The sequence below is a fragment of the Meles meles genome, chromosome 10 (genome assembly GCF_922984935.1).
Source record: "Meles meles chromosome 10, mMelMel3.1 paternal haplotype, whole genome shotgun sequence".
In the NCBI taxonomy this organism is placed as follows: domain Eukaryota; kingdom Metazoa; phylum Chordata; class Mammalia; order Carnivora; family Mustelidae; genus Meles; species Meles meles.
Window position 1 is genome coordinate 104,488,900 of NC_060075.1, and position 23,359 is coordinate 104,512,258.

The 23,359-nt window shown below is 39.7% G+C and overlaps 1 protein-coding gene across 4 annotated transcripts in view; it reads right to left on the minus strand.

Moving 5' to 3' along the window:
* Positions 1-23,359, minus strand: part of HECW1 (HECT, C2 and WW domain containing E3 ubiquitin protein ligase 1) — a 466,123-nt gene that overhangs the window by 152,971 nt on the left and 289,793 nt on the right. For all 4 annotated transcript variants that reach the window (XM_046021545.1, XM_046021547.1, XM_046021544.1 and 1 more), the window contains 2 exons: positions 11,342-11,417; positions 5,022-5,191 (listed from right to left, as the gene is read on the minus strand). In XM_046021545.1, coding sequence (XP_045877501.1) covers positions 5,022-5,191; positions 11,342-11,417 — 246 coding nt within the window. The remainder of the gene's footprint in view (positions 1-5,021; positions 5,192-11,341; positions 11,418-23,359) is intronic.

A 23,359-nucleotide genomic window follows, 5' to 3' on the forward strand; every position in this document is an offset into this window, starting at 1 on the left:
TTAGAAATTCCTTGTTTGATTTAGAGGTTTAAATATACTCTCCAGATAGGCATTCTCAATAAAGAACCCAAAACCCTTCAGTTGCTGCCATTTCCTATTTAACTTCTCTGTTCGGCTATAATCTCATTAAGTGCTCATTATATCCATTCAGGAAAGTAAACAGACCTGAAAATCAGGAGCGTTTTCCCTGTGTGAAAATAGTTTCTAATTACTGTAGTAATCATAAAAAAGAGATCAATCAACATGTAGTCTTCTTTAAAAAAATTTTTAGTTGACATTATACTTAGTATGTATTTCTCTCAATTTTCCCTCTTCATTTAAAAATTCTGATAGTAAAAATAAATAAGTAAATAAAATTCTAAGAGTAAGTATTTTTTCCTAAGATTTAGCATGTTTTAATGAGCAAAAATATGTTTTAAGTTTGAACTTGCATAAATCTGAAAAAAATCACATAAGATTTTAATGCAACATTAATCACAGAAATAAATTTAGCATTTAAACTATACACTAAAGGATATTCTTGCTCTTACGTGCAGATAAATTCAATTCTTTCTCATGAATGTGCTTTATATGTTAGTAGGTATATACAGAGAGTAGGACAGTTTGGTTCTCACTCACCTGTTTGCAAGGTATTTAAAGATGTGCATGAATTCTGTAGGAGCAGGGAATCTTCAATTCATTCACCAAGGTGCAGTATGAGACTCAGAACCCAATGTTAGGTTTTGTTTGTAAGAAATAAGAGAACCAAACTCTGAGAGACTCTGGACTCTGGAAACAAACTGAGGGTTACAGAAGGGAGGGGGTGGGGGGATAGGGTAACTGGGTGATGAGCATTAAGGGGGGCATGTATTGTGACGAGCACTGGGTGTTACAGGCAACTAATGAATTGTTGATCACTGCGTCAAGGACTAATGATATACTGTATGTTGGCTGACTGAATATGAAAAAAAAAAGAAAGAAAGAAGAGAACCATGCTGGATGTATGCAGCAACTGGTGTAAGCCCAGCCCAACAGCCATCACTTATCTGTGTGTACCGTGAGCTCCAACCACATGGTATTTCTTTCTTTTTATTTTTCAACCACATGCCATTTCTGTAGAGTTCCCCAAGTGTTTGTGAGATGCCTTGGTAGTTTGGCACATGCTGTTCCTTCTACCTGGAATGCCCCCATGGCACTCCCCAAAAATGTCTCATCACCCATCACGACCTAAGTCCCACAGCACACCATCTGGGAAGTCCTCCCATCAGCATTCTGCTGCATTCTGTCCATACCTTGATTAGATCATTAGATTTCTCCTTCCACCAGCCTGAGAGGTCTTACCTATCAATCTTTTTTGTCCTTCCAGAGATTTCTATTTCTACCACAGAATAGATACCCAGTAACATTTCTTAAATTAATCATCAGCCATAGGAACTTCACCTGGCTTTCCCCATTAAAACGTTCTCACGGATCCTTCAAATTTACCCTTCAGAAGTAGCAGTTCATATGATTAGCTGAAAAGACCACGTTCAACTTTTTGATAACTGTGTTCAGCTTCATCATCCAATGCTATGGATTTAAACTTTATTTTTCCTTTGAAGGGGAGGGGTTATACTCATCACTTTGAGTATCTGATAAAATCTATGGATACTCTCTCCAGAATTTACCCACAACCACCTATACACAAAACTGATCAGCATCAGGCTCTAACGGCAGAAGACCTGTTTCAAATTCTGGTTCTGCCATTTACCAGCTATGAGACCTGGGGAAAATTACTTAACTTCTCTGTGTCTTGGTTTTCCCATCTTTAAATGGAGATAAGAATAGTACATTAGGGTTGTTGTGAGGACTGAGCTAATTACATAAAATGTTTCCACTGCTTGGCATAGTAAGCCCTATATATAAGTCTTATAGAAGTAGGTTCTCGGAATTGGAGATGCTAAGAAAAACTGGATATTAGCATCTGCTTGAGGAGCTCAAAGGCTCATGGGAAAGACGGATGTGCAAATAAAAAAAGGGACAGAGAGGAAGGAGCACTTTCCTCCTGAGGTCCAGGGTGGGAGTCAAGGAGGGCCCAGTAGGGAAGTGGCATTTTAGTTGAGTCTGGATGGGTGAGCAGGACCTGCTAGTTGGATTCATTGGGAATGTACATTTCAGGCAGATGTGAGCAAAGATTATCTATGCAGCCTCGTGAAAGCATGTGGGGCAGTGGGAGATGGCAGCTACTGAGAGTGTAAGGTACTGGTGAGTGGAGCTAAAGCACATTGCACACACTACAGTTACCCTGATTTCTCAAGTTAAATATCAAATAACTCTCATTGTCTTGTCCTCCCATCAGCATTCTGCTGCATTCTGTCCATACCTTGATTAGATCATTAGATCAAATATTTCATTTGTTCTATTCGACACCCATGTTCAACCACCTTCTCCCTTCCCCTCCTTATTATAGAGCTGGGGAATCGAAGTACTAGATTTTCCCAAACAGGTGAATGTCTGTGACAGGTAACAGGGCTTTTACTGGGAAGGGCTTCTCTTACAGAATAAAAATGCATACCCTTACAAGAAGGCTTTTTGCCTTTTGCTTTCTTCCTCCCTTGAACTTGAGGTCGAGGCTTTAAGACAAGACAATGAGAGTCATCTGCTAACACGTGGTGGGAAGACCCAGATAGCTCAAGTCCCTCGTTGGTGCTCTCAGCAGTCACACTGCCAGAACCACCTCCCTCTGGACTTCTTGTTTGTGAACAATACCACAGCTGGCCCCATTTCCTCTAGCTCAGAGCCAAGTGCATCTGTAACAGACACAAGCAGTAAGTAACTCTGGGACAGCCAAGTCCTTGAGTGCTCTGCACAGGACAGCATTTAGGGGGTAGAAAGTGCAGGTCTTCAGTCAAGTTATTTGATATTTAACTTGAGAAATCAGTTACCCTCCGTCTGAGCCTCATCGGGGAGACCTGTGGTAAAACTTACTGTAGAACACCAACTTTATTTTTTTACTTACTTAAATTAGTTAACATACAGTGTTTCATTAGTTTCAGATGTAGAGTTCAGTAACTCATCAGTTGTATAGAACACCCAGTGCTCATTATATCACGTGCTCTCCTTAAGGCCCATCACGCAACCCAGTTAAGGAAAAAAAAAAACAACAAAAACAAACAAAAAGAAAAGAACACCAACTTTAACCAGGGGAGGCTGGATAGAATGTAGGAGGTCAAAAGCAGAGGACTAGTGAGAGTGTGCTAGGATCTTTCCAGAGTGAAGTAAATCTTAACTAAAGACGCAGAAATAATTTCGGAACTTAAAGTGGACTCTAGCTGACATTTTTAGACCAAAAACATTCTGATAGTGGTGGGTTTCTGAAATGTTATTTGAGACTTATAATAACTTTGTGACTAACTGTTTTAGAACAAGTCGCTTTGAAGTTCTTCGGAAGAGAGAAGCCTTTTATTCCCCCCATGTACTATAAATTCCTGGGGCATCTTGTATTATCCCCAGGAATGCAGTGAGGAGACCAGAAATAATTGGTGACAATAGCCAGGACTGAAGGAACAAATAATTTAAGACTCAGTATTCCATGCTACTGGTACTCTCAGTGCTTTAGAATCTGTTGATAACCAAAGCAGTAGGAAGTTCAAGTGCAATCCCATTTCCTTTACATTGCTCTAACTTTAAACATTGCTCCTCTGTAAGGCCTGGGTCAGGGTTTATTAAGCCTAGGAAGCAGGTGGTGTAATTTAAGAGACAATGAACGAGATTGTCCCCAAATATCTAATTACACTTTCTTATTCAAGGACGCCTGTAAAGTTTACAACAGAGATGGCCTATTCTGAAGAATAAAGGAAGGAAACCTGTCCAAAGCAAGTCCTTGGGAAGGAGGAGCACATTCCCATCAGTAACAGCCTGATGAAGGTAACTTCAGGCTCAGATTGAGAATCACTGATTTCTTCAATCCACATGAGTAACAGGACATGCTGAGATTTGAACCAAGATTTGTGTGGCTGCAAATCTTTGCCTTTTTTTTTTTTAAGATTTTATTTATTTATTTGACAGACAGAGATCACACGTAGGCAGAGAGGCAGGCAGAGAGAGAGGAGGAAGCAGGCTCCCCACTGAGCAGAGAGCCTGATGCAGGGCTCCATCCCAGGACCCTGAGATCATGACCTGAGCCGAAGGCAGAGGTTTAACCCACTGAGCCACCCACGCGCCCCGAATCTTTGCTTTTGACACCAACATTATATGGTAGCCCCTCCCATGCCCTAAGCCTCCCTGCTGCCCAGCCCACACAGTCAGCAGGTCACAACATCAAGCCAAAGCATGTGAGTTAAGCTGCCCAGCAGGTTGTGACAACTTTCTGTTAGTTCCCTAGGAGAGAACTTAGTCACCATGAGCCCAAGCTTGACATGCATGTGGCTTTACTGAGGAACGTCCTCACTCCTGGCCAGTAGAGAGCACACATTCGGTAGTGGAGACAGGCCTTCATGAGACAGAACCAACCATTCGATACTCCAGCAAGTTACCGAACACCATTCAGACCAGGAAGGTGGGATGCAAAATTGGGGTTCATGTTTATTTAAATCAAAAATTAGGTAACTCCCAAGGGTATTGTAGGGCTTCATGATTTACCTGTCCCAGGAAATGGACAGTTTTAGAAACTCTGGAGCTGGTCTACACGGACACATTTAAAATCTGGCATTCTGGCCTAAGGACTGCACACGTGGGAAGAGTGTAAGAATGCTTCTCTTCTTCCCCCACACAGAGGTACAGGGAGGCTGTCTTGCTTTCAGATGCAGGTTCTGAATCAGATGAAGAAGCTACAGCAGGCCTACTGAGTGTAGCTGCAAGTTTCCTGGTATTGCCTTGAGGGTCTCCAGCAAGATCCCTGAGTTACAACCCACAGAGAACACAGCTCTCTTCTCAGACCAGAGAGCCATGAACTTAGCAGCAGTCTGGGGCTCCAAGAAAGGAGGGCACAGCACGTGGGCTGGTTTATGGTCAGTTGTTCCAGCTGGCCACTCAGACCTCTTTTCAGGGCCCACAGCACTCACCTCGGCCTGCCAGATGGGGTTCACGGTGTTGCCTATGATCTTGGATCTCCTCTCCTGTCCATGGTGTGGGAGGGCAGGGAAGATGCTGTGCTTTCCAGGCTGAATGGAAATCTTCAGGTAAGGGTCTGGGTTGAAAAACATCCCTTTCTTCAACCCCATGGCCTGGAAATCTATAAAATTAGGAACATTTTAATTTAAATGTATTTTCATGAGGTTAAAGATCATATAAGGCTTTACACAAGGAGAAAAGTCCATCTAAAATGTGGAAAATTCTTTCCAATCTTTAGACTGTTTTCTACCTCATTATAAAGACAGACTGGCATAACTACAGAACCCATTATATAGAACAACTATTGGCATGTAGAAAACCATTCCTTGTCAAAAATCAATATAACAGGGGTGCCTGGGTGGCTCAGTGGGTTGAGCCTCTGCCTTCAGCTCAGGTCATGATCTCGGGCTCCTGGGATTGAGCCCCGCATCGGGCTTTCTGCTCAGAGGGAAGCCTGCTTCCCACCCCCTCTTTCTCTATCTGCCTCTCTGCCTAACTGTGATCTCTCTCTGTGTTTAATAAGTAAATAAAATATTTAAAAAAATCAATATAACAGATATTGTGGTTACTATGTGTTTTAAGAGAGGATGGTGGGCCCTTCCTGGACTGGACTTCCAGCATTCCTCAGGAGAGTTGGGGTGAGGGCCTGAGGTCACCTCAGGAAACCTGGTGGACACTGAGAGAAGAAATCCAACTGAAAATTCTATGGGTCTAAGTGAAAATTCCTCTGCAAAGTGGAGAGGTACAAAGGCCAAGGGCTGTAGTCTCACAATGAATATAGTAGGTCTATCAACCCACGTCTATGTGGCAGAACCAAAATGGGAACCAATTAACAGAGATACTGTCTCCTTCCCGAACCCCGTGTTGCCCATCCTACATGGCATCCCTCTCAGGCTTCAAGATTTCACTGAGTTTTGGTTAATCAAATTTCCTCTTGGTTTCTGGAAGGCAGTTAAGTTTTCTATGCTTCTGCTCTTTCTGCAGGTTTGCACAAATAACTGTTATTTCTCAAGCATTTCAACAGGAACATAAGAATGGTAAATCAGGAGTTGTCGGCTTTCGCCCTAATAACACAGAAGTACTGAGTTTCTTCTTCCTTTTTTCCTTAACTTAGATATATGCTAATGTCATCAACTTTTTTTTAAAAATAAAAGACTTTGAGGGGGAAGTTGTAGGTTCACAGCAAAATGAAGAGGAAGTACAGATTTTCCCATATACCTCTTGCCTCACACAGTAGAGCCTTCCCCATTATCAACATTCCCCACTAGCAGGGCGCATTTGTTACAACTGATGAACCTATACTGACACATCGTTATTACTCCAAGTCCATAGTTTACATTAGCATTCACTCTTGGTGGTGTACCTTATATGGGTTTGGACAAATGTATCCATTATTAGAGTATCATACAGAATATGTATACTGCCCTAAAAAGTCCTCTGTTCTCCACCTCTCCCATATGCCCCACCCCCACCCCCAGGCAACCACTGATTTCCCTACTGACTCCACAGTTTTGCCCTTCCCATAATGTCATATAGTTGGAATCATATAGTATGTAGCCTTTTCAGAATGACTGTTTTTCACTTAGTAATATGCATTTACGGTTCCCTCATGTCTTTTTCTGGTCTGAGAGCTCATTTCCTTTTAGCAACGGCATCAATCCACTGTCTGGATGTACTACAGTTTATTCATCCATTCACCTACTGAGGGACATCTGAGTTGCTTCCACGTTTTGGAAATTACAAAAAAAAGTTTCTATAAACATCTGTGTGCAGGTTTTGTACAGAGTTAAGTTTTTAACTCATTTGGGTAAATACCAAGGAATGCAATCACTGGATCCTATGGTAAGAGTATGTTTAGTTTTGTAACAAATCACCAAACTGTCTTTGGAAGTGGCTGTACCACTTTGCATTCCCACCAGCAACCACTGAGAGTTCTCATTGTTCTGCATTCTTGTCAGCATTTGGTATTGTCAGTGTTCTGGATTTTGGCCATTCTAATAGGTATGTGGTGGTATCTCATTGTTGTCTTTATTTGCGTTTCCCCAGTGACATACGATATGGAGCATGTTTTCATATGATTTTTTGTCATCTGTATGAGATGTCTGCCACGATCTTTGGCCCATTTTTTAAACTGAGTCGTTTGTTTTCATATTGAGTTTCAAGAGTTCTTTGTATGGATAATGTTCCTTTAACAGATGAGTATTTTGTAAATATTTTTGCCCAGTGTGGCTTGTCTTCTTATTCTCTTGACATTGTCTTTTGTGGTGTAGAAGTTTTTAATTCCAATAAACTTCATCCTTTATCAATTCTTTCTTTCATGCACCACATCTTCAGTGTTGTAGCTAAAAAGTCATTGTCATACCCAACGTCATGGAGATTTTCTCCTGTTACCTTCAAGAAGTTTTATAGTTTTGCATTTTATACTTAAGTCTGATTCATTTTTAAGTTATTTGTAAAACCTGAGGTATACTTGACATATAAAATTATACTAGTTTCAGGTGTACAACATAATGGTTCATGTATTTGTATTATATTTGTATGAATGCAAAATGATTACCAAATAAGTCTATTTAACAGCTGTCACCACACATCATTATAACTTTTTCTTCTGATAAAAACGTTTAAGATCTATTCTCTTAGCAACTTTCAAATACAAAATACAGTATTATTAACTTTAGTCCCTATGCTATACATTACATTCACATCACTTATTTGTTTTATAACTGGAAGTTTGTATCTTTTGACCATCTTCACCCATCTTGCCCAACCCCAACCAATCCACGAGCTTGATTTTTTTTTTGAGTCCATGTATAAGTGAGGTTATATGGTCTTTGTGTTTCTCTGGGTGACTTATTTCATTTAGCATAATGCCCTCAAGTCCATCCATGTTGTCCAAATAGCAAGATTTCATTCTTTTTTAGCTGAATATCATTGTATTGTGTATATATATGCCATAATTTCTTTATCCATTCATCCATCAGTAGACACTTAGGTTGCTTCTGTGTCGTGGTTATTATAAATAATGTCTCAATGAACATGGGGTGCACATATCTTTTTGAGTTAGTGTTTCCATTTCTTTGGATAAACACCCAGAAGTGAAACTGCTAAATCCTATGGTAGGTCTATCTTTAATTTTTTGAGGAACCTCCATACTGGATTTCATAGTGGCTGTACTAACTTACATCCCCACCAATAGTGCATGAAGGTTCCCTTTCTCTACTACTTCACTAACACTTGTTTCCCTTTGTCTTTTTTTTTTTTAATTTTATTTATTTATTTGACAGAGAGAGACACAGTGAGAGGGGGAACACAAGTAGGGGGAGTGGGAGAGGGAGAAGCAGGCTTCCCACTGAGCAGGGAGCCCAATGTGGGGCTCAATCCCAGGACCCTGGGATCATGACCTGAGCTGAAGGCAGACACTTAATGACTGAGCCACCCAGGCGCCCCTCCCTTATTTTTTGATATTGGTCATTCTAACACGTGTGAGAGGATATCTCATTGTGGTTTTGATTTGCATTTCACTTATGGTAAGTGATACTGAGTATCTTTTTGTGTACTTGTTGGCAATATATGTGTCTTCTTTGATGAGATGTCTATTCGGATTGTCTGCAAATTCTTAAGTCAGATTTTTTTTTTCCTGCTGAGTTGCATGAGTTCTTTATATATTTTGGATATATAACCCTTTTATATATTTTGGATATTAACCCCTTTTCAGAAATACAATTTGCAATTATTTTCTCTTACTCCCTTCCATTTTTTTGACAGTTTCCTTTGTCGTGCAAAAGCCTTTTAGTTTGATGTAGTCCCATTTATTTATTTTTGCTTTTGTCAAATCCCAAAAAAGCACTACCAAGACTCATGTCTATGCTTTCTTATAAAATTTTTGTGATTTCAGGTCTTATGTTCAAGTCTTTAATATGTTTTGAGTTATTTTTGTGTATGGTGAAATATAGGGTCTTGTTTTATTCTTTTGCATGTGGCTGTCCTGTTTTCCCAGAATTGTTTATTGATGAGATTGTCTTTTTCTCATTGTATATTCTTGGCTCCTTGCTGTAAATTAAATGGCCATAAAAGAGTATGTTTATTTCTGGACTCTCTATCTGTTCCTTTGATCTATCTATGTGTCTTGTTTTTATGTTAATATCATACTGTTTTTATTGTTATAGTTTTGTAATATAGTTTGAAATTGGGAATGATTCCTCCAACTTTGCTCTTCTTTCCTCAGATTGCTTTGGCTATTTGGGGTCTTTTGTGGTTCCATACAAATTTCAGAATTCTTTGTTCTAATTCTGTGAAAAAATGCCACTGGAATATTGATAGAGATTGCACTGAATATGTAGATTGCTATGGGGAGTATGGACATTTTGACTATATTAATTCTTCTCATCCATGACTATGGACTATCTCCCCATTTATTTGCATTTTCTTCAATTTCTTTCATCAGTGTTTCTTGGTTTTGGTGTATAGGTCTGTCTTTCCTTAGTTACATTTATTCCTAGGTATTTCAGCCTTTCTGATGAAATTATAAATGGGATTATTTTCTTAATTTCTTTTTCTGGGAGTTCATCATTAGTACAGAAACAGCAGATTTTTGTATTTTGATTTTGTGTCTTCCAACTTTATTGAACTCATTAGTTCTAACAGTTATTCAGTGGGTTAATTTTTGTGAAGGGTATAAGTTCTGGATATAGAGTCTTCTTCTTTTTTTTTTTTTTTTTTTTTGCATGGAGATGCCCAGTAGTTCTAGCACCATCTGTTGAAAAGACTTTTATTCCACTGTATTGCCATTGTTCCTCTGGCAATGATCAGTTGACTAAATTTATATGGGTCTCTTTCTGGATACTCTATTCTGTTCCACCGATCTATCTGTCCTTTCACAATATGACACTAACTTGATTACCATAGCTGTAGTAAGTCTGAAGTTGAGTTAAGTCAGTTCTCCAACTTTGACCTGCTCTTTCAATACTGTGTTGGTTTTCTGGGTCTTTGCGTCTCTCTATAAATTTTAGAGTCATATATCAGTATCTACAAAGTGACTTACTGGGGTTTTAATTGGGATTGCATTGATTCTATAGAAAAATTAAAATCTTGACAATACTGTCTCTTTTAATTTATCAATACGGCATATCTCTCCATTCATTTAGTTCTTTAATTTCATTCATCAGAGTTTTGTAGTCTTCCTCATACAGACCTTGTACAAATTTTGTTAGAGTTATATCTAAACATTTAGCTTTTGTGGGTGCTAACACAAAAAAGGCATTTTCTGTTTAATTTCAAATTCCATTTGTTCACTGCTGGTATACAGGAAAGCAACTGACTTTTTATTTATTAACCTTTATCCTGCAATCTTGCTATAATTATTTACCAGTGGCTCTTTAGGCACACATTTGCTTTACTGAGGCTCACTTAGACATCAAAAAAAAGGCCAGTTGACTGTCTATCTCCCAAGGACACTTGATGTACTTAGTGTCTTTGATCTTAGCTCTCTAACATTCATGGCCTATGACATTTGTTGGTTGACAACAAGCTAAGGTAACAGTTTTCTGTGTTCCATAGAGTCCTAGAGCTTCATGCCATTGTGTCTCCCCAAAGACCACTTAGGATGGAATTTAATGTGTAGGGCTCTGAGCTTTTTATGTCATTTTAGGCAGAGTAATTCAGTTTTTCTTTTAATTTTGAAATTATTCTGGATTTACAGAAGAGTTGCAGAGATGGTACAGATATTTTCAAGATATCTTTACCCAGTTTGCCCCACTGTTGATATATTACAGAACTATAATGCATTATGAAAACTAAAAAATTAGATTACTCAACTAAATACTATTAATTAAGTTACATACTTTATTTGGATTTTTTTGAGCAGCTTGATTTTTATCTGTTTTACCAAGTGAGCTTCATGTGAGATTTCATTTAGACAGTCTGCTGGTTGTTTCTCTCCCTGGGCTTTCCCCTACCTTCACTTTATAAACTTTCAGATAATGCTAGTGACGATGGAGGCAAAGTGAAATGGCAGCTTTTATTCTTATCATCTCAAAGTGCTTTAGCATCTATTACTTACTGACTCTTCCGGTATACTTATGAGGTCAAGGAAAACGGAGCAGATATTTTTAATTTTTGTTTTAAATTGGATGTGGAATTAAACTAGCAGATGGGGAAACTGAGGCACATAGAGATGGAGTAACTTGTAGGTAAGAGTCAAATTGAAGTAGGTCACCTAATTGTTGGTTGACCTTCTTATTGTCTCCATGGCCTTCAGGTGAGCAAAACATACCTGAGAGAGAAAAGCTGATGAGCCTCCGACTTCCTTGGCCTTGGACAGTCTCATCAGAGCCAATGCTTTTAAAAATCTGTAAGAAGGAAAATGGGAGACAAGCAAAACAAGCTTTGAAATAGATACTCACACTGCAAAGCAAACATGCTTAATCACAGTTATTTCTCCAACTATAGTTTACAAAGACAGCAGTGTTGTGATTTTATTAGGCTACTATTGATTAAAACAAGCTTCTAGCAATCTTATGTCTTTCCCAGTAATAGAGGATCTGCTAGTGGGGAGGAGGGGTATTTTTCAGAGTAATGGAAATCAACAAACACAATTACTGTAATATTAGAGGCTCTTTGTAACTACTTATGTAAACAACATCTTTTCACATTCAAATTTGCAAAAACCATTTATTAAAGCAGACCCTAAGGCAACAGAATGATAGGTCAATAGATGTTTACTGCTGTAATTATAATGTGTTTCCATTTAGCAAAGTATGCTGTAAAACTGCGGTACCTCCATTTCTTCTGATCTGTATTATTATCTAGGGATTTCCAGGAAATTCTGTGTATTAGGGAAGAGCCTGTGCATAGCATTAAGAACTACTCTGAGGTCTCTCTTATTTAATCTGGGAAATTTCAGAAACATAATTGTTACATGGATTATCTGTAGTCTGGTGAGTATGTGCGAGTCAAGTTGCTAAAATATTTTATTTTCCAGCATTGCTCAATATATATCTGCTAATATATTAATCAGAACACCTAAAGTCCTTGCTTCCATTTTCTCCCAGGAAAGTTCTACTCAGAAATGATCATGACTATTTATTCCAAGGCAGATTTACTATTTAAAGCACTGCATTTGCAGAAAATAATTTTTAAAGTCAATTATTAAGCAAATTCATACAGTGTCCACTTCTTTTTTTTGTAAGGATTTTATTTATTTATTCCACAGAGAGAGAGAGAGAGAGAGAGAGCACAAGCAGGGGGAGAGGCAGAGGGAGAGGGAGAGGCAGGCTCCCTGCAGAGCAGGGGAAGCCTGATGTGGGACTCAATCCCAGGACTCCAGGATCATGACCTGAGCCAAAGGCAGTGACTTAACCAACTGAGCCACCTGAGCCCAGGTGCCCAAGTATCCACTTTTTAGAAGATAATCTGTCCTGAGAAAGAAGATAGAAAACTTGAACTTGACTTCTAGCTCAAAGTCTCTGTTGTAGGTTGTGGGGCTATTTCTATTGTCTTTCAGTATCCTTGATGCTGTAAGAGTGTGACTATATGTTACCATCAAGCTGCCTTTTCAAGACTTGAGTGTGACGACTGGGCATCACTAGGACTCACAGCTTTGGCCCAGGAGAGTACAAGGGATTTCTAGAATCCTTCCTTCCACTGAAGCTGGTGCCCCTGGTGTGCCTATGTGCTTGGCTTTAGCTAGTGTGCAAATCTCCTCAGTATACCTGTTTTCAGACCCAAGTGCCAGGTGCATCTCAGGGCTCCTGGGCTGCTGGCAGAGGAAATCAATGTCAGTGGCATATGGAATGGATCTTGGCATCAAGTGAGATAAGAGACAGGTCTGTTCTCTGAATCTCATTTGATAATAAACAATTAGAGGAAGACATGGCCTGGGATTTGTGGGTTGGGAATATGGGCTAGTCCCAAGGCATTATCTCCCCTCCATTTGGAAAACCTGATTCTACTCTATGTGTGGTCTTCACATTGCCTGGCTGACACAGAGCCAAAGAAGTCAACAAACAGACCAGACACTGTGTCCTCAGCCTCGACCATTCTCCTAACTCTTGAAGTGGCCAATACACCTAGGCATAAATCAAAATTCCTTAATGTAAATTTTTCTTTTTTTGTCAAACCTATGTCCAGATGAAGGCCATCGGAGCTCTCGATAGGCTGGTCACAACCCCTTACGCTGCTGTACCCGCCAGAGTAGGACAATGACAACTGTCTTCCTAATTCTAGTTTAAAGATGCCAACATCTAGCTGATCTCCTCAGAATATAAGTTCACTGAAGACACAACAAAAACCATACTTTAATATAGACTTGTAAAGTTAGAAGTCTAAAGTGTGTGCATTCCAATTTTTAAAAAAGTGGAGGATTAAACTACACATTTCATAACAGACTAACACAAGCTTAAATCTGCAATCATAGCAAAGGATAGTTTGAAGCATATATATCGTGCTTCTTCCTATTTAAATATTCCTCTGCTTGTTATTCAGGATATTTACAAATTTGTAAATATGCAGGATATTTACAAACTATTTCTTCATCTTTATGGTATCAAAAAACAGGTCTGCAGACAAAGAGAGAAGTGTGTATTTTTCAGAGGCTACTAAGCTCACAGAGGAGACACATTTAAAACCCCACAGAAGTCTACTTAGCTCATGGCTTTTTGTTAACATTATTTACAGTCATCTCGGTGCCAGATTAACGATATGAATGTGGCGGCCATCAGTAACCGTGACTAACATTTTCCAGGAAGTAAAAATGTTTGCATGTTTCAGGAAGGTTCTGCATCCTGACGTCTTGGTGGAGGTGAGTTCCAGGGGTGTGTTTGAGGTTAAAAGATCTGCTGCACATATAGACGCTCTACCATGTATGGACTGTGAAAACAGTGTGAAGACTGAGCCAGAGAGTTCGCCCTGGAACCACGTGAGTGAGGTGATGGAGGCAGGTGAAGACTGCACATCTTCTCGGGTCGGTAGGTTCTCTTAGTTCCCTTTGCTCTTTCCCATGTGTGATGCCTCGCTGTTACCCTAACCGCCCGGTGCTAGTCCGGAGGCCCCCCTCGGATGCAGCCCTCGCCGTTTCACTGGTTGTTTCCCACAAAGACGTCTCCACAACAAGCCTCCTTGGCAAATGGCTTAACAGATTTCACAGCCGCATCTGTTGGTGGTGTGCAGAAGATTCCAGAAGGCTACCGAGAAGGCCCCTGGGGTTGAGTGAAGGGCTTTGGAGTTAATTCTGATGTATCTCTCCTACTTACATTCTCATTTTCTCTTTAGGTCTGCTGTCTGAAAGGCTCTAAGTATGAGTCCGCACTGTTACATGCTCCCAAAAGACAATTAGGCAAACAATAAGAGTGGAGAGCAGGCCTTTCTACCCTGGCAGGGGAACTGTGCTTCAGCAATATGAAGGCGTGTAGCTGTTCGCTGGAAACATGCGTGCCTCGAACACGTGGTCATATGAGTGTGTTGACCTATATCCTCCATTTCCCAGTCTCTGAGAACACAGAGGTTTCTCAACGGGTGCCTGCTCCTTCCCAGAGGTAGGCAAGCGTGCCCCGGGGCGGGGTCGGGGGGGACATCTGCTGTGGGGCACCCACTGTACTCAAAATTTGGGGTAAAACTAATTTAAAAACAAACATGAAGAGCTTTAAAGTCGAACGCAAAATATGTGTGCATTTTGAGGTAAAAAAGGAGTTTTCAAAGAACTCTCTTGTATGGGAAAGGTGACTCTGAGTTGTTTCTGTGAATGTCCTGGACCTGGCTCTTCCTCAGGTAAAAGCTGGGAAAGCTTCATGTAGCACACTGCCCAGCCCCAGCATTTCCAACAGGGGTGGGGCCGCAGTATGCTCAATTCCAGTGCATTAACTCCACTTACATAGCCACAATTATTCTTAAATAATTGTAGATGACTCTTTCTCCTAAGATGCTGACAAGGTTTGTGTTCAGTTCCAGAACAATTCAAGCAACAATGATGCCAGAAGTTGAAATTCATGACTTCACTGAACCTTTATTTATTTATTTTTAAAGATTTTATTTATTTATTTGACAGAGACAGAGATCACAAGTAGGCAGAGAGGCAGAGAGAGAGGAAGGGAAGCAGGCCGCTGAGCAGAGAGCCCGATGTGGGGCTCCGTCCCAGGACCCTGGGATCATGACCTGAGCCCAAGTCAGAGGCTTAACCCACTGAGCCACCCAGGCAGCCCTGAATCTTTATTTATATACCTGAACCAGGTAACTCCGATTTTCCTATAAATGCAAATTGCAGGGCTTCATGGCTGTTAATATGAATTTAAAAATCAGGTGCCAGCTAACACTGCATTACCAATAATAAGCTATCCAAGCTGTGGCATATTAGCAGCCAAGAGCAGGGAATTACAGGTTCCATTTTAGATCAGAGATCAGTGGTTCCCAAACAGTTCGATATATCTTGCCTCCATCTAATAATTAATCTGATATGCCTCCAAGCTGCCTTCAAAAAAAAACATAAAAAGAAATCAAACAAATCCAAGTCCCAAGTTTCATTTCTAGCTCTCTGAAATGTTCAAATGTGCAAATAATAAACAAAGAAACACATTATAAATGTTTATAGAGCACTTTTAAGTACATTTGTCTTACTGAATCCTCATAATATGATTATGAGGTGGTTAGGCAACTCATTCCAAGTTCTCCAGCAGAAAGGTCTTTAAACCTAAAGTGCAAAGTCATCTTTAGGGGCATAAAAGAATAAAACATAAAATTCTAACAGTCAACCACATCCCAGGCCATTTCCCAACCCCAGGGACACCTGTGATGTAAGACTTACAAGACCCATCAAAGGGGCAAGAGATAAGTAACAGGGATGAAGGCCGGTGACATGCCAAGCCCGGAGCCAGTACTCCTAGACATACTCTTAGAATGGTTTGCAAATTAAGCATCATTCACTCATCACTAGTTCACAAATGGGAAAGCTGAGCTCAGAACAATTTGTTGGTTTCCCCAAATGCACCTTGGATGAATCCATCTCTGGTCCCTCTGGCTTAAATAGAATGAGTTGCAGAACCTGTGACAGAGCCCTTCAGGCCTGTGAGGCCATTTCCTCAGACCCAGTCTGGCTGCTCAGCTCTTCAGCTCCTATTCTGTTCTTATTTTGCTTGCTCTTCTCTGCCTTCCTTTTTTTTTTTAAATTTTTTTTTTTTGCTTATTTACAGCATAACAGTGTTCATTGTTTTGGCATCACACCCAGTGCTCCATGCAGTACGTGCCCTCCCTATTACCCACCACCTGGTTCCTCAACCTCCCCCCCCACCCCCCGCCCCTTCAAAACCCTCGGTTGTTTCTCTCTCCATAGTCCATAGTCTCTCATAGTCCATAGTCTCTCATGGTTCATCTCCCCTTCCAGTTTCCCTCAACTCCCTCTCCTCTCCATCTCCCCATGTCCTCCATGTTATTTGTTATGCTCCACAAATAAGTGAGACCATATGATACTTGACTCTCTCTGCTTGACTTATTTCGCTCAGCATAATCTATTCCAGTCCCGTCTTCTCTGCCTTCTGATGATGCTGTCACCAAGCCAGCTTCCAGAGTCCCCACTGCTCCTACTTTATTGCCTTGAAGGCAAGGCATGGGCTTCCCAATCTCAGGGGTCTTCTGCGAATCACTTTGGGCAAAAAGAGAGGGGTTGGGAAATGAGGTATTCCTCCTAGTTTTCATTATGTGAATTGAATAAAACATGTAACTACTGGGGAATGATTTTCTAGCTCTGACTGCTTTGGGCAACACAGGACTGCAGACATTAGCATCAGGAGCAAATCTCCTTGGGGGCAAGGGGCTGCTGTGCGTGATTGGCTTTCTTTAAGAAAGTGAGGAGACTGTGTACAGAGCATGCTAGCTGGAAGTGAGCAAATTGTGGATGTTCCCTGATGATTTTTAGTTTTCCTAGCTATTTGTTTAAAGAATAGTTTCTTGTGTAGTGTAGACTATTCTGAAAGTAGGCGTATAACAAACTCTACCAAATTCTAAGACATAGTTGAGTCATTCTCTTTGTTCCGGGGCTGGGGTCCCTGACTTTAGCATGCATCAGAATCACCCATGGGGCTTCATAAAATATAGACTAACAGGCCCCATCCCCAAGAGTCTGATTTTGTAGGTTTGGGGAGCGCCCAAGAGTCTGTATTTCTACTAAGGCTCAGATGAGGCTAATGCTGCTGAGGGGACCACACTTGGAGAAGCATCAGTCTTAAGGGTCAATTCTTTCAAACATTGATAGAAAGATGCCTCAGATCTGTCTGTAACTCTTATCTCACACTGTCCTGATCCTATTTCCAAGCACCAGAAACAGGTTCTGTAATGCCTTGGCCCATGGAGGCCCCATGCGCTGTGTTCAAGCCTGTACCAATTAGGGATGAAAAATCCAATTCTCTGCATATCTCACTTCTTGTCTGGATGACTGTCACCTAGACAGTGAGGCCCTCAGTCTGCGAAGGGTCCTCCACTCTACTCTCTGAGAGCTGATCACTGTTGCCTGGTTCCACCTGCAAAAGGCACTCTTCTGCACTCACTGAGCACAAGTGAGGCTGCAGGCTGTATGGTCCAGTGACATGTTTTCTTTGGCTAATACAGTCATAGAGTTTTAAAAAATTAGTTTCCAACATATTTTTTTAAATTAAACTATTTAAAATGTGGGTTTCAGACTTTTCCAGAATATCCAGATAAGCACCTGAAGCTGAGAAGTGGCAGTAGCACACCTTCCCAGGTCATCTCTCTAGAGCTGCCTTCATCAATCCTAAGACATCCGCTGCCTTCCATGTTAACGCTGGGAAATCAGGGTATCGCTAATCAGCAATGTGTCTTATAATTGTAATCAGGAAGCTTTTTCCAGCATGGTGGTATGAAAATCAGTGATGCATCTTAATATCCATGGCATTTTAGATTTCATGAAATGTGATGCCAACTTGGTTCCCTGAAAGCTTTTGGTGTGTATGTATGTATGTACCTATGTGTGTGGTATGTATGTATGCATGTGGGTATGCATGTACACGCACATGCATGGATACACATACATGTGTGGGGGTGTGCACGTACAGTGTACACATGTAATCATGTACACACGTGTGTGCATGTGTGTATGTACATGGGTGTGTGTGGGTATGTATGTATGTATTTTTTACTTTTTTGTTTCATTTAAAATAATTTAGGAGGTGAAACTCACATAACATAAAACTGACCTTTTTAAAAAAAGTATTTTATTTATTTGACAGAGAGATCACAAGCAGGCAGAGAGGCAGAGAGAGAGGGAGGGGGAGGGGGAAGCAGGCTCCCCGCTGAGCAGACAGCCCGATGTGGGGCTCGGTCCCAGGACCCTAGGATCATGACCCGAGCCCAAGTCAGAGGCTTAACCAACTTAGCCACCCAGGCATCCCTAAAATTGACCATTTTATTTTATTTTTTATTTGACAGACAGAGATCATAAGTAGGCAGAGAGGCAGGCAGAGAGAGAAGGGGGGGGCAGAGCAGGCTCTCCGCTGAGCAGAGAGCCCAATGTGGGGCTCGATCCTAGGACCCTGAGATCATGACCTGAGCCGAAGGCAGAGGCTTTAACCCACTGAGCCACCCAAGTGCCCATAAAATTGACCATTTTAAATGGAACAATTCAGTAACATTTAACACATTCACAATATTGTGTGACCACTGTTCTCTCTATTTCTTAGACATTTTAACAACTCAGAGTAGAATCTTAAACCTTATGCCCATTGAGCAGTTTCCTCCCATTCTTCTCTCCTCCCCAGCCCCAGGAAACCTCTAATTTACTTTCTGTCTCTGTGGATTTACATATTTTAGATATTTCATATATATGGGTTCATACAATATATGGCCTTTTGTGACTGGATTCTTTCACTTAGTGTAATGTTTTTGAGGTTTGTACGAATCAGGGCTCTCCAGAAAAACAGAACCAACAGTGTGTTTGTGTATGTGTGTGTACGCATGTGTGTGTATACACACACATATAATAAGGAACTGGGTCACACATTTTTAGAGGCTTATAAGTCGTAACATCTGCAGTTAGCAAGCTGGAGACTCAGGAGAGCTGATGGTATAAGTTCCAGTGTGAAAGCCAGCAGTCAAGACCCATGAAGGTTCAGTCTGAGTCCTAAGGCAGGAAAAACCGATGTCTCAGCTAGAAGGCAGTCAGGCAGGAGGAATTCCCTTTCATTTAACAGAAGGTTAGGATTATTTTCTATTTAGATCTTCAGTTCCTAGGATGAGCCCCACTTACATTAGGAAGGGCAATCTGCTTTACTCAGTCTGTTAACGTAAATGTTAAGCTCATCTGAACGTACCCTCACAGGAAAACCCCAGAATCATGTTTGACCAAGTATCAGTGCACCCTGTGTCCCTGTCAAGTTGACACATAAAATTAACCATCAAAAGGTTTCCCCTTGACTAATCCTCTTTATGGCTGAATAATCCTTTGGATATATATGCCAGTTTTTCTTGTTGTTGAAATCCTGTCAAATTATTTTTCCCCTAGCTTTGAGATATAATTGACATATAATGATGTTGTAAGTTTAAGTCATACAATGTGTTGGTTTGATACACTTACATACCACAGAATGATTATCACCATCGTTTTAGGTAACACCTCCATCATGTCATATAATTACCATTTCATTTTTGTGGTGAGAACATTTAAGATTAAGGAAAGTTACTCTCCTAGTAACTTTCAAGTTCATAATATAGTATTATTAACTACAATCACCATGATTGACATCAGATGCCCAGAACATTATTCATGTTACAATTAAAAATTTGGAAGCTTTGACCAAAATCTCCCCACCATGCCCCACCTCTCCACCCATAGAATCTACCCGTCTACTACTCTGTTTCCATGAATTTGGCTTTTTTGGATTGCACATGTAGGTGATACCATACAGTATCTGTCTTTCTCTGTCTGCATTATCTCACTTAGCACAATGCTCTCAAGATCCCTCCATGTTGTTGCAAATGGCAGGATTTCTTTTTTTCTCATAGCTGAATAACATCACTCATATATCTATATACCTATATCTATATTTATCTCACATTTTCTTTACCTATGCATTCACTGATGGACACCTAGGTTGTTTCCAGAGCTTGGTACTGTGAATAATGCTGTAATGAACATGGCAATGCAGATATCTCTTCAAGATTCTGTTTTCATATTTTTGGATAGACACCAGAAGTGGGATTGCTGGATTATTCCATTTTTATTCTATTTTTAATTTTTAATTTTTTATTAAATTAAATTTAATGGAAATTAAATTCTTATGGAAATTCTATTTTTAATTTTTTAAAGATTTATTTATTAGTTATTTGTCAGAGAGAGAAAGAGGGAGGGTGGGAGATCATGAACAGGGGGAGTGGCAGGCAGAAGGAGAAGCAGGCTCCCTGCTGAGCAAGGAGCCTGATGTGCGACTTGATCCCAGAACCCTGGCATCAAGCACGACCTGAGCCAAAGGCAGACACTTAACTGACTGAGCCACCCAGGTGTCCCTATATTTAATTTTTTGAGGAACCCCATACTGTTTTCCAGAGTGGCTGCACCAATTTATATTCCCACCAACAGTGCACAAGGATTCCTGTTTCTCTACATCCTCACCAGCATTCATGTCTTATCTTTTTGATGATGGCCATTTTAATAGGTGTGAGGTGATAGTTCATTGTAGTACTGATTTGCATTTCCCTAATGATGAGTGATGTTGAGCATCTTTTCATGTGTCTGCTGCCCATCTGTATGTCTTCTTTGGAAAAATGTCTATTCAGGTCTTCTGCCCATCTTTAAATTGGTTTGTTTTTGGCTACTGAGGTCCATTAGTTCTTTATATATTTTGGATACTGGCACCTTATCAGGTAACATGATTTTCAAGCACTTTCTCCCACTTTGTAGGTTGCCTTTTCATTTTGTTGATTTTTTTCTTTTGCTGTGCACAAGTTTTTTAGTTTGATGTCGTTCCACTTATTAATTTTTGCTTTATTGTTAATTTTGCTCTGCTGCCTGTACTTTTGGTGTACTATCCAACATATCATTGCCAAGACAAGGTCAAGGAGCTTTTTCTGTATGTTTTCTCTGAGGAATTGTATCGATTCTGGTATTTCACTTAAGTTTTTAATCCACTTGAGTTAATTTTTGTGAATGGTAGGAGATATAGGTCTAATTCATTTTTCTGCATGTGGTTTCCTCAATACCATTTATTGAAGAAGTGATCCTTTCTACATTGAGGATTCTTGGCTTCCTTGTCAATATTAATAGACTATATATATAAGGGTTTATGTCTGAGCTCCTGTTTCTTTTCCATCGGTCTATGTTTCTTTGTGTATGCCAGTGCCATCCTGTTTTGATTACTATAGCTTCGTAGTATAGTTCAAAATCAGGAAGTGCAGTATCTCCAGCTTTGTTCTTTCTTAGGATTTCTTTGATTATTTTGGATCCTTTGTGGTTCCATACAAATTTTAGGATTGATTTTTCTATTTCTATGAAAAGTGCTATTGGAATTTGGATAAAGACTGCACTGAATCTATCCATTCCTTTGGGTAGTTATGGGTGTTTAATAGCATTAATTCTTCTGTTCCATGAACATGGAATATCCATTTTTTTGTGTGTCTTCTTTAATTCCTTTCATCAAAGCCTCATACTTTTCAGTGCACACTTTTTACATCTTTGGTTAAATGTATTTCTAAGTATTTGTTTTTGATGCTATTTTAAGTGGTTTTTTTTCCTTATTTCTTTGGCATTTTCTGATAGTATATAGAAACAACTAATTTACATATGTTAATTCTGTATCCTCCAACTTTACTGAATTCACTGAGTGATTAGTTCTAAGAGTTTTCTGGTGTGGTTTAAGATTTTCTATATATAAGATCATATTTTTAAAAAGACTGTATCATTGAAAACAAAAGACAACTTTACTTTTTCTTTTCCAATTAAGATGCATTTATTTCTTTTTCTTGTCTGACTATTTTGGCTAGGACTTCCAATACTATGCTGAATGGGGACCCTTACTTATTCTTGATCTTAAAGGAAAAGCTTTCAACCTTTCATGTTATCCTTTCACTCTGGGCTTGTTATATACAGCCTTTATTACACTGAGGTATGTTCTGCCCAATCTTTTTTTTTTTTTTTATCATGAAAGGATGTTGTATTTTATCAAATGCTTTTTCTGCATCTACTGACTTGATCACATGATTTTTTATCTTTCATTCTATTAATGTTTATTTTACTTATTGATTGATTTGCATATGTTGAACCATTCTTGTATCCAAAGGATAAATCCCACTTTGATCATACTGTGTGATCCCTTTAGTGTACTGTTAAACTCTGTTTGCAAATATGCTGTTGAGGATTTTTGCATCTATATTCATCAAAGATATTGGTCTGCAGTTTTCTTTCTTATAGTGTCCTTATCTGGTTTTGGTTTTAGTGTATTACTGGCCTTGTAAAATGAGTTTGGGGGTGTTCCCTCCTCTTCATTTTTTTTTTTTTAAAGATTTTATTTATTTATTTGACAGACAGAGATCACAAGTAGGCAGAGAGGCAGGCAGAGAGAGAGGAGGAAGCAGGCTCCCTGCTGAGCAGAGCCCGATGCGGGGCTCGATCCCAGGACCCCAGGACCATGACCTAAGCCGAAGGCAGTGGCTTAACCCACTGAGCCACCCAGGCGCCCCTTCATTTTTTTTTTTAAGTTTGAAGAGCACGGGCATTAATTTTTCTTTAAATGTTTGATAGGAAAAACCAATGAAACCACCTGATCCTGGGATCTCCTGAGGGAAAGTTTTTGATTACTGATTCAATCCCCTTACCTATTATTGATCTGTTTAGATTTCTATTTCTTCATGATTCAGTTTTGGTAGGTTGTATGTTTCTAGGAATTTCTCCATTTCTTCGAGGTTATCAAATTTGTTAGTGTATAAATATTCACAGTCATCACTTATTAGCCTCTGAATTTCTGAGGTATTAGAATGTCTCCTCTCTCACTTCTGATTTTATTATTTCAGTTTTCTTTCTTTCTTTTTTTTCTTAGTATAGTTAAAGGTCTGTGGATTTTGTTTCTCTTTTCAAAAAATTAGTTCTTAGTTTTTAGTCTTTTCTATAGTTTTGTCAGTCTTTTTTCATTTATTTCTGCTGGGATTTTTGTTATTTCTTTTTTCTGCTAACTTTGGGCTTAGTTCTTTTTTTCCCCTAGTTCCTTTAAAGTATAAATTTAGGTTGTTTATTTCATCTTTTTTTTTCCTTAATGTAGACATTTATCACTATAAAAGTCCTTCTTAAAACTGGTTTTGCAGCATT